This window comes from Anoplopoma fimbria, chromosome 1, assembly GCF_027596085.1.
Source record: "Anoplopoma fimbria isolate UVic2021 breed Golden Eagle Sablefish chromosome 1, Afim_UVic_2022, whole genome shotgun sequence".
Lineage (NCBI taxonomy): Eukaryota > Metazoa > Chordata > Actinopteri > Perciformes > Anoplopomatidae > Anoplopoma > Anoplopoma fimbria.
Window position 1 is genome coordinate 6,676,855 of NC_072449.1, and position 12,003 is coordinate 6,688,857.

The 12,003-nt window shown below is 41.3% G+C and overlaps 1 protein-coding gene across 2 annotated transcripts; it reads right to left on the minus strand.

The window, feature by feature from the left end:
- Positions 1-1,201: 1,201 nt before the first annotated feature.
- On the minus strand, positions 1,202-9,682 carry LOC129101237 (von Willebrand factor A domain-containing protein 5A-like). 2 transcript variants are annotated; one of them, XM_054611087.1, is made up of 19 exons: positions 9,646-9,682; positions 9,084-9,158; positions 8,614-8,816; positions 8,309-8,531; positions 7,143-7,318; positions 6,938-7,052; positions 6,584-6,732; positions 6,405-6,493; positions 6,157-6,301; positions 5,818-5,897; positions 5,597-5,711; positions 5,281-5,439; positions 5,091-5,194; positions 4,588-4,811; positions 4,221-4,274; positions 4,001-4,063; positions 1,788-1,936; positions 1,479-1,602; positions 1,202-1,369 (listed from the first exon to the last, which is right to left on the minus strand). In XM_054611087.1, the coding sequence occupies exons 2-19, from the start codon at positions 9,127-9,129 to the stop codon at positions 1,290-1,292; spliced, it is 2,298 nt and encodes a 765-aa protein (XP_054467062.1). In that variant the 5' UTR covers positions 9,130-9,158; positions 9,646-9,682; the 3' UTR covers positions 1,202-1,289. The 2 variants fall into 2 exon arrangements, with proteins under 2 accessions (XP_054467062.1, XP_054466977.1); XM_054611002.1 differs by having other exon boundaries at positions 6,405-6,732.
- Positions 9,683-12,003: the final 2,321 nt, after the last annotated feature.

Below are 12,003 nucleotides of genomic sequence, written 5' to 3' on the forward strand. Positions count from 1 at the left end.
CATGTATTAATACGTAGATAGAAAACATTTATATCTGGTTTTCTCAGACAGAGATCAGTTTTGAATTATGTACTGACTCCTCATATTGCCTTCAGATAACCTTTAAGAGTACTGCAGGTAGCTTGAGCAGAAACTTATACCATCATTTAATTTAAACTGCTTATTTCGAAAACTTATGTATGAGGAGTTGTGGTTTAGTGTAAAACAAAGTGGATCATATCTGTGGATCAAATTATCTAGTTTGCTGTTTCTCTCTATACCAAGAAAGAAACTGTCTGCGGGCCGCATCCAGTATGCACTCCAAGGATTGCCCTTTAAATCACATGACCAAAACTTTCCCCATAACCAGAAAGAGCTACACATGATATATGTTATAGGACAATTTAAAAAAAGGAAAGAAAACTAGTTATAGAAGAAAACTACAGGGAGAAATTGACCAAATGTCTTGTGGAGTTATGCAGTGCAGGAAATCATACACATACGAACCACTGGGTGGCAGTGAAAGACCTAGTGAAGGTCTTTATATTATACTGGTCTTACTGTCATGAATGAAGAAAGGTTTCAACAAGGTCGGTCCATGAAATAAGCTACATTATTGATATTTAGTTCACCAGCCACGAGGTACATATAGTACATAGGAAGGGATTATAGGTATCCTAGTTTCTATTTATCAAGCAAATTTAGTTAGGGTTTTTTTTGATTATGCAAGCATAATCAAAAACATTTTTTGGATGGTATTATGAGTGCACAGAGATATGGAATTGGCTAAGTCAGCCACTTTAAAAACACAAGGAGGACGGGCAACTGTCATAACTAATATCTCCTTCTGTTTGTGAACGCACGGTGAAAAGTAGTGCTTTTGTCCTGTTCTAACACCATTTACACTTATACAGTTCCCACTCTTCATAGAGAGATGTGTTGGCATGATATTCGTGCCTATCCTCAGTTAACACATGAGGCTGAAGGTCTCTAACTCTTCATTCACATATCCTTTATCAGAACGACAAGTTTTATTTTCACAAGTAAAACTGATTCACACACAACTTGACATTGAAGTTTGAGGCAAAAGAAAAGCTCACAACATCGGACCCTGCATGGATGTATCTTACAAATTAAAAACAAAGTATTTACCATGAAATAGTATTTTTCAAAGTATGTTCCAGGGGCCTAAACAAACAGCTGCGTAGCTAAAAGTGAAAAGTGTAAAAGTGCCGTGTTTATAAGGTAAAGATGGCAGGATGGAGTAAATTTGTACCAATCCTGAAGGAGAAGCCACTTTAATGAAAACCTCAGATCCCCAAGGTGTCTCTCTGCACGTTGCAACCCAACAGAGAATTCACTGCTTCCACACACTCTGTCACACAGGATGCTGAAAGAAAAACACAGAACAAGTCATCAGCAGACTGAATAGCTTACTGATCAACTGATTCACACACTGTTAAAAACAACGGATTCAAACTTATTATTATGATTTTTACCTTTCTGAGCTCGGAGCCATGACACAGCCTTCATAGCCAGAAGCTCCCACTCTTCCTGAGCGTCCATCTTGAAACCATGAAGCCAGATCAGAGCCAGGATGGTGGCCCACACTTCCTGGTTCACCTAATTCACCAAATCAAAGAAATCAAAAACGGAACAGATCCGACAGGGAAAACAGATAGCAAAAAGGTCAAATCTGACTTCCTTAGTTCAGTTACTTTTCAATAGTTATTACAACTGTTGAAAAGTAAACTTAAATAAGTTAAATTTCACATGAAAAACAAATCCTATTATTAATTGTAACCCACCGATGCAGGCTTGGGCTTTTCCACCTCCTCGCTGGTCTTTCCCAGTGCAGCAGCCAGAGCTGGATCCAGCACCCAGCAGCCAGACGCCTTCTGGAGGGAGACCAGCTGCAGCAAAGGGTCTCTGGCTGGCTGTTTGGGCGAGCAGCGTTCTGAGGAGATAAATCACAGTGAGAAGATAAAATCATCTCTGTGGCTTACTGTACTGGTCTGTATAAGGACCATTCATTTCTTCTTGTCCATTTTTGCCTATTTAAATACTGATTTGTAGAAATGTTGCAGTTAAACATATTTAAGTGATTGCAACATTTATAAATATGTGTTCCATGTTAGCATGTTACTTAATATATTAAAATACATCTCAAGATAAACAGAGTTTAATTTATTTAGTTCCATCTTTAAAATAGGATAATTACATATTGAATAATATGAGTAATTGTCATTTTAACACAGCAACCTACAGTCCATCATCACGTTAACAAGGCTATAACAACTATATTTCTCCAATTTTAAACGTCTAATGACTCCAGCTAACATTTGCATTTGTAAACTTCCATCTTAAACTATTTACAGGGTGATTAAAAGAAGAGAGCTCATAATCACAAGGTCCGACTGTGCAGGTGCAGCCACTGTGTAGTCACTTTTGTTTAAGTGACTAATCATTCCAACAGTCTTTGCATGACATCTCTACCCAGCTAATACATTTACATTTTCTATTTCAATATCTTTGCTATGTATAAATTCTTCATCTTTTTTCATTTGTATTTCTCATTTTCAACGTCCTGCTAATTCCCCAGATGACTTTTCACAATATTCAAACTCTGTCACAAATAACACTAGTCCATCCACTGCTCTGCTGGGGAATTAAATCATGAATTGCCCTCGGCACAAATCTAGTGTGGTGCTTTAGAAATGTGTGCGAAATTCATGTGCAGATACCAGCTGTTGTATATTCGGGTAAGCCAGGCATCTCTTTGTGGCATAACAGTCTATGGTCACATAAAATATTTCTTTGGGTATTTTTGTTTCCATAACAAAAGCCTTGAAAGTGAACTGTAACATTTATCACTCAGTAAAATCTGTTATAGTGATACCAGAATGATGTGGTGAACGAAACTAGTAAGACACAACTGGACAGAGACATTTTATTTCGTGCTGGACGCCCGCGGCGAACAACATGTTCAGTTTGCAGAGACTGTTCAAATGTCTTGTGGAATTGCATTTTAGAGGATAACCTTAGGACGCTGTTTCCCTTAGATCTTATCTTATAAGCTGTTGAGAGAGCACACATCCTGATATATTAGTATCCCTTATTATTATTATTATTATTATTATTATTATTATTATTATTATTATTAATTCATTTTAGAGGATAACCTTAATACTATTACTTTTATTAGTAGTAGTATTAGTATTGGTATTAAAGTAAACACATTGGGCCAAATTGGGCATTTTGGTGAAATATTCCTGAACTCCTACATACAGTAGTTCATATGTAGGAGTCTGTGCATAGACTGTATCTATAGGAATACACAGTTGTGTGTTAAAATAAGCTAGCTTTAGGCTTTAGGTTAACAGCACAGTTACTATGGCGATTGGAGTCAGCTTTGAGGATAAAAAGATGAAGAGAAACAGGTCAGGACATTATTTGAGAATGAGTTAAGATAAATATCAACTGCTGAACCACTGGCTTCTGAGATTAGTACAATGACCAGGCAGCAATGTCCCGGACTGAAAACTGAAGCCGATGTAGCCAATGTGCCTTAAACTTGCATTGTATCTAATGGCCAGCAGGGGGTGACTCCAGTGATTGAAAAGTAAGCCTGATTGTTTAGAAGTCTATGAGAAAATGACCCTATTTCAAACTTGATTTATTACCTCAGTAAACATTGCAAACCAATATGTGACTTCATAGTGAATACGTTAATAAAAATAAAAATATGCGAGAGGCACAGATATGCCTCCATGAAAACAAACGACAGTGAAACCTTCCTAACTTGCTGCACTAGACAATCGCATGTTTCTAATGTCAATGACACTGGAGCCAAAAACAAGTCGTTCTTTACATTCAGTTTATCAAATGAAATCTACAAATAAGCAAGCAGTGGAATACCGCCAGAGAAATGTGTTTTCTCTTGTTTTGTTTCACGTCCATTTAGTTTATTTATAGAAATATGTGTATTCCACCCGCAATCAACTTTGAGATTTTTACTTACTCGTCATCCGTGGAGCACCACAGGACATCGGAACACAGCGCCCCATATCCATGGCCATCATCACTTTGAGATGAAAAAAAAGTATGAGGTCAAGACATGAGCCATGAGAGTTACTTTGAAAAAATAAAATCAACAAAGCTACTGTTTTTTCACGTCCATTTAGTTTATTTATAGAAAGATGTGTATTCCACCCGCAATCAACTTTGAGATTTTTACTTACTCGTCATCTGTGGAGCACCACAGGACATCTGCCTCATACCCATGGCCATCATCACTTTGAGATGAAAAAAAAGTATGAGGTCAAGACATGAGCCATGAGAGTTACTTTAAAAAAATAAAATCAACAAAGCTACTGGTTTCTGAGCTTATTACGATGACTAACAACAAGCAGTTCAAAATAGTTCCAATTATATCAAAAGTTTAACTTTTTGCATACAAACAATGTGCAAACGCAAATACACACTGTAGCACTAAACAAATGCTTCAAATCTCTCATCACAATGTTTCTCTACATTATCATTCATGTTCAGCTAGTATCTAGTAAGTAGAGAGTAACTGTAGTTTTTTATTTTTTTGGAAACACTCACTGGGTGTTGGAACATTTCTGCGAACCAGAGGTCCTTGAATCGCTTCACCGTCGCCTTTGTTGACAGCAATGAAGGAAGTGAAGGCACTGCTCACTCCTGATTGGACACTGAGCTCCACCACCTTCTTCTTCTTCACTCCTCCATCTTCCCGTCCATCACGCTCTCTCTCCTCCATCTCCAGGGAGCGAATCAGAGTCCGAGCAGCCAACCTGTGGACTGTTAATCTGCAGAAAGGTAAGAGTTGTTAACACAAAAAAAAAAATGTTAATAATTGATTTAAGGGTTTATGTATGTTCAGCAGTGCAAAGGTGTCAAGGACTGTGTTGAAACATGTTAGAATTGCTCAGCCACTGAGCAGACATATGCCATGCATCAGTGCAATATTCTTTTATTAAATAGTGTCAAGTTTCTCATCCCTTGCTACAGTTTTATTTTATCAAAATAATTAAATCAAACTAAACATTTGTAAGGTCAGGACCCAATGCATAACAGTGCTGTTTTACCCAGTGTCCTCTGCAGGTTTGAGACTGAACTGAAGCTGGTTCTGAGAGGGATGACCTGCCAGACTGTACTTCACCGTCACACAGCCCTGTGATGCTTCTGAACTCTGAGAAAGCATCACAGTGTTGAAAACCATTTGTATCCTCATCATAATAATTAACCTAAGATAATATGAGATGGTGCAGCTCCTACCTGTCCAGTGAGCTGGGCATAAACCAGTGACCTTTGACCCTGGAAAAGTGCTGTGAGTGGTGGAGAGAGAGCAGTGACAGAAACTCCCTTTGGCAAATCCCACTTGACTGAGATGTCCACCACAGCTGGTTGCAGAGCAAATCGCAGCGACTGCATCACCTGATGAGTAAGAAACAATTTACAAAAAGTTGGTAGTGGCACTGGGTTTTTAATAAATGTGTTATTCTGCATTTCTAATGGTGCCATCTGACCTAATATGCATGTATAATTAAAATTAAAAAAATTAAAAAATGATATAAAGGCTGTGGTGTCTTACTTTGGGTTGCATCCTGTCAGTCCCTGTGATGAACTGAGCGTGACCTCCTCCTTCCTTGGCCAACCCGTTGATAAGAGCAGAACTGGCCCCTTCCCCAATTCCAAAAGAGAAACACCTACAAAACCGTAGCTTTGTTATTAACACACAACAATTTAACTTGGAACATATTCTGGGAATTGTGTGGGTGTTTTCTTTTGTATTTTGTCGTTTTGTTGTTTCACCTGTGGGAACCTGAATTCTGCTTCACCAGATTTATAACTTCTTTGGTGTTCCCCACCTCTCCGTCAGTAAAGACAAATAGCTAGGGAGGAGAGTTTACACATCACTCTAAGTTACATAACATCACAGCCAAAAACATGCAACATGTGTTGAATAACCCTGTTAAAAATAGAACAGTAGAAAATACTGACTGAATGTTGTGATACTATTACTTACAAGAGAGAGTTGTACAACTTGTTTTACACATGTCTGTGTGTGTGTGTGTGTGTGTGTGTGTGTGTGTGTGTGTGTGTGTGTGTGTGTGTGTGTGTGTGTGTGTGTGTGTGTGTGTGTTGTATTACTTGTCTAGGTTGATTGGGAATGCAGGGCTGGCTGTAAATATGTTTGAGAGGCTGCAGGATCTCTGTTCCTCCCAGATTAGCTTGCATCTCCTCAACATTTTTCAGCGCCTCTTCCATGGTCTTCTGGTTGTACTCTACACTCTTACTGCATCAGAAACACATATATGAACTGATGGAGCAACGAACACATACATGAACAAGAATTGACAGAAATGTGTTGGACTGAGTGACTCGAGGGAGTGACTTACGGGAAGATGTGTTGGAAGCTGGACCCAAAACTGTAGATGTTGAAATAGCAGCCCACTGGTAAGCTCTTCAACAGGAGCAGCAGAGTATCCTTAAGGGAGGAGAGAGAAGATGGTGAAGGCCACTGTGTGAGAGAGACACTATGAATGATTTTACGAAAGAAATAAAACATAATTTGTACCTTGGCACTCTTCAAACGTGCACCCGACATACTGCCAGATCGATCCAATAAGAAGACAAACTCTCCACATGAGGCGACTGAAGACATCACAGCCTGGGGGAACTCTGGGTACAGGCTCAGCATCACTACTGGATCACCCATCAGAGTGCCTGAAACACAGAGAAAATGATCAGAAATGTGTCTTTTTATCATTTATTCCAACATATATAACTCAGCTATATGACAATCTTCACACTTACATGTAACTCATCAGATATGTTTAAAATCAAACTAATTACATTTAACATATTACATCAGTTTGAATGTATTGGCCTTTTGTTTTGCTAAAGTAACACTTCTCTAATGGTGACTCACCAGGCTTTGAAGAGGCCTGTCCTGCCTCCACCACAGCAGTGGGCTGGTGGGCATCTTTGTAGTAAATCAGCAGTTCGACATCTCTGTCAAACTTGTGGCCTGCAGCCAACTTGACCTGCAGTTCACAAAACACACTCAAACATAAATAAATTGTTTTATCTTTTTCTCAGTGATAAGAAACAATCATCATTAGCCCTCTACCCACCGTGGCCTGGGTTTTCTCTGTGTTGAGGTACTGGAGAGGGTCCAGGGGACAGTTGGACTCTACTTTAGAGACGGGACGAGGAGAGGACACTCGGGCGGAGAAGGACAGACTGTAGGGCACCAGAGAGGCTGGAACAGAGGTCACCTGAACGTTGACCCCTGCACTACCTCCACTCCCTGTGAACAAGGTAGAAATGCTATAATCTTGAGCGCCATCCTAGCCATTGTTGGACATCATACATTCTTCTCCTCTTTTTTTCTGTCAAACTGTCCATTGAAAGTTGGAAATGCAGGGAAAAAAATAATAATCACAGAATATTAAGTAGTAGAAGGCAGAACATATCCAACCTAACTAAAAGTAGTAAAACTTAACACTTAAGGTCCACATGCTAGCTGCTCTGTGTCTAAACGCTAATGGTACCATGCTCATAATGACAATGCTAATATACTGCCATTTAGCAGGTATAATGTTAACCACTTTAACCATCTAAGTGTTGTATGTTAGCATGCTTACATTTTCTAAATGGTCACTAACACAAGGTACAGCTGAGGCTGATGCAAATGTTGTTTTGCAGGTATTTGGTCATAAACCTGAAAGATGTGACCTGCTGGTGGCGCTCTAAGAAAGTCATCATCAAAGACATTTGGTTTCATCTTCTGGGTACCATGGATATCTGTAACAATCCACGAATGGCAATCTATCCAAAAGTCTTAAAGACATTTCACCAAAAGCAAAAAATGTAAGCCTGCTTGTGAAGCCAGAAAAATGGTGTGAAGGGGACACATCAATTCTTCATCAGTAGTTTAGATATTTCAAACCGATTGAATGACATTTCATTCACTTGAGCCATGCAGCTAGCAAGGATATAAATATGAATATTCAGCCCTTTGTTTCCATCTTTTCTAGACAAAAGCCTTATGGATGTTTGTATGAAAACATTGGGAGTCAGTGTGAACACAGTTTCCACCTCAGCCCTCTTTCAAACTACTGAAGTTAACATGGATGCATTAAATGCGCATTAGATTCTTCTAAAATGCAGCTCTTGCATGACAAGAGTTCTGTCGTCACACGTACTGATGCAATAGAAGCCTCTGTATGGACAGGTGTGGTGTGCACTAAGGTGAAGCTTAATTGCTCCTGATGAAGGTGTTGGCTGGTTCTCCTACCCTGAGGTTGGTAGCGAGGGTTGAGCACAGCAGGCAGACAAAACCTCAGCCCTTCATCAGCCTGCACAGCCAGCTCAGTGACGTACTCCAGCCTGATGGAGGCGCTCTCTCCTGGAGGCAGACTGCCCACACTCAGAGAGAAGATATCTGGACTCTGCTCACTCTCCTCCAACAGGAAGGCCTGCTGACCGGAGCTCAAAGCATCGTCATACTCCTCACGAGCCTGAAATACAGATGACACATGTGAGCAACATTCTCTGTGTTTTAAAGCTCCTTTGTGAGTAAGCCTTCACTGTCCAGCTCACCTCCTGTTTCTCCTTCACCTCAGCTACAATCTGTGTCTGTCCAATCTTAGCACTGAAATGACAGACAGCAGCATCTCCAGGCAGAGGGAAGACAAAAACAGCCTCTAGTGGTTTGTCCTCCTTGTTCTCATAGTTCAGAGTGGAGATCACTGTAGTCACATGGTCCCTCACCTCCAGCTCCACTTCTACGCTCTTCAGAGGAACTGACCCAGAAACAGAAGGAAAAGGACAATATTTGCAAATGGTTCATGGTCCGTAATTACAGTCTCTGAATCGCTAGATCTGATCATTCACCTCCAGCATAAATGTTTACCTTGTATATTCAATTTTAAAATGTTTTTAAAAGCCCCTTCCTGCCACTATGAGGCTCAAACACAAACCTTTACATGGACAAACCAATGTATTCACACACACCACAATCATCCTTGTTCATTATGTATAAATTGTCTTTAAACTGCTCTGGTTCCTACCTGGTTCCTTATTGGCATTGAGCAGACCACAGCAGTTCACCATCATGCCTGTTCAACAGGTTACAGTCAAGGAAGCTGTAAAAATAAAATAATGGTAAAATAAATTAAACTCTGTTATGCTAACATGACATTGCAAGAAACAAAAGTAGGCTACATTGTGTGACCACCACGCATGTTTATTCCATTTCCTTAAACTCTCTTTGCATACAAATCAAAATATACAGGCGTGTACAATATGACTGTTCATATGATGAGTTAAGCTTTCTAACTCAGGCGGTGTGTGTAACCTACATAAAAACCTGTTGCCTCTACATTTTTTAAAATGTATTCTTTAAACCTGTGGGTTTGTTTGTTCAATCTCTCGCCAGAAATCATGTAATATTTCAGTAAATGGAGAGTCTGCACAAAACAAAACGTAAATGTAAATTGAAGACAACAGGATTGAAACAAAAATGTGTATAAAAGCAGCATTTTGTTCAGCTGATTTATGAGTATAATACACTTGGTTTAACATAACATAAAGCCATAATCCAATCCTTAAAACACTACATCAGGTGCTTACCTCAAAAGAAAGTGTCCACTGATGCAGTAAGCGTCCGAACAACTAATACGGAGAGCGATATCAAATACAGAAGGTTTCTGGTTGGGGTTGTGCAGTCAAACTGAAGCCACGCCCAGTTAAAGCACCTGGCAGGTGGAGTTTTACCGTCACTTCCTTAGGAATGCTGCTCGGACTGTCACAGGCACAGCTGTGGGCGGCATACAGGTTACATATGTTTTTGTCTCGAAATGGGTAATAGTAACCAATAAAACACCAAAACAGACATTTGCATTTTATTTTGTCACTTGTGGGAATGCGCAGTCTGGTACAAGTCTAACTCTGGTACAGTTAAGAAGCTGTGTCCTTAAATAAAAAATAAAATTATAACCAGGTTTGGGGAAGTATCAATACTAAAACAAACTGGATTACCTTACAGTAGCGGAACAGGAAACATTTACTAACCTCACCTGCTGCTTGCTTCCATTAAATTATAGGTTTAATAATTACCCAACAGGATTGTCCCTCCAGCACTAAAGGTCACACTCATCAAGCTACATGCATTGATCTACTTTCACTTCCTGAATTAACCCTCCTGTCGTGTTCGGGTCAAATCTGACCGATTTACAACTTTAATCAATCATAAATAGTGTGGCCTTTGATATCCTCCACACTAGGCATTTGAACATATAAAATTGCTGATCACTACTTTCATTGAATTTTGAGTGGTTTAGTCAACTTTGTTACACCCATGAAAAGTGACCGCCACAGAAAATGAATGGGGAACACTAGATTATGTCCATTCATCAGATGGAAAACAGCCCCATACACACCCACAACTACACATTACATTACATTACATTACAGTCATTTAGCAGACGCTTTTATCCAAAGCGACTTACAGGAAGTGTATTCAACATAGAGAACTACTAGTCACCAGAAGTCATAAGTGCATCTCTTTCTTAAACAAGCATCTTAAAAGCATAAACCAGAGCAAAAGTATAGTGCAGAGGCAAATTACTAATAACAGACTAATACGAATATAATAAGTGCTACAAACTACTACGAATAGGATAAGTGCAGTAAACGAATACGAATTCAATAAGTGCAGCGAACTGATACGAATACAGTAAGTGCAACAACTAATACGAATGCAATAAGTGCTAAGAGGAAGGCTCAGGGTAGTACTTCTTGAAGAGGTGAGTTTTCAGTCTGCGCCGAAAGATGGGCAGCGACTCTGCTGTCCTGACGTCAGTGGGGAGTTCATTCCACCACTGAGGGGCCAGGACAGAAAAAAGCTGTGACCGGGTGGATCGGCCGCAGGGACCTCTGAGCGACGGGGCAACCAATCGCCCCGAGGCAGCAGAGCGAAGTGGTCGGGCGGGGGTGTAGGGCTTGACCAAGGCCTGGAGATAGGAAGGAGCTGTTCCTTTCACTGCCCTGTAGGCTAGCACCAGAGTCTTAAACTGGATGCGAGCTCTTACAGGGAGCCAGTGTAGAGAACGGAGAAGGGAAGTTGTGTGGGAGAACTTGGGGCGATTGAACACCAGACGTGCTGCAGCTTTCTGGACAAGCTCCAGGGGTCTGATGGCCGACGCCGGGGCTCCAGCAAGTAGTGAGTTGCAGTAGTCCAGGCGGGAGATGACCAGAGCCTGGATGAGCACCTGCGCCGTCTCCTCAGTGAGGAAGGGGCGAATCCTCCTGATGTTGTAGAGGAGGAATCGGCAGGAGCGTGTGACCGATGCAATGTTTGCTGAGAACGACAGTTGGTCGTCCAGGGTCACACCCAGATTCCTCACAGTCCGAGTTGGCGTCACCACGGCATCATCAATGGTGATGGACAGGTCTCGGTGCGGGCAACCCTTCCCCGGGAGGAACAGTAGCTCGGTTTTGTCCAGGTTGAGCTTCAGGTGGTGTGTCGCCATCCACTTCGAGATGTCAGCCAAGCACGCAGCAATGCGTGCCTCCACTTGGGTGTCACCGGGAGGAAATGACAAGACCAGCTGGGTGTCATCGGCATAACAATGGTAAGAGAAGTCATGCGAGCGAATAACAGAACCCAGAGATGTTGTGTAGAGCGAGAAGAGAAGGGGGCCCAGAACTGAACCTTGTGGAACCCCCGTAGTCAGCATGCGTGGTTCCGACACGGCCCCCCTCCATGTCACCTGGTAGGATCGGCCTGTCAGGTAGGATGCAAGCAGGGAGAGTGCAGAGCCTGAGACGCCCATCCCCTCGAGGGTGGAGAGGAGGATCTGGTGGTTCACCGTGTCAAACGCCGCTGACAGGTCCAGGAGAATCAGGACAGAGGAGAGAGAGTTCGCTCTCGCAGCGTGAAGCGACTCTGTCACCGCAAGGAGGGCCGAGAGGAACAGACAGAAATAG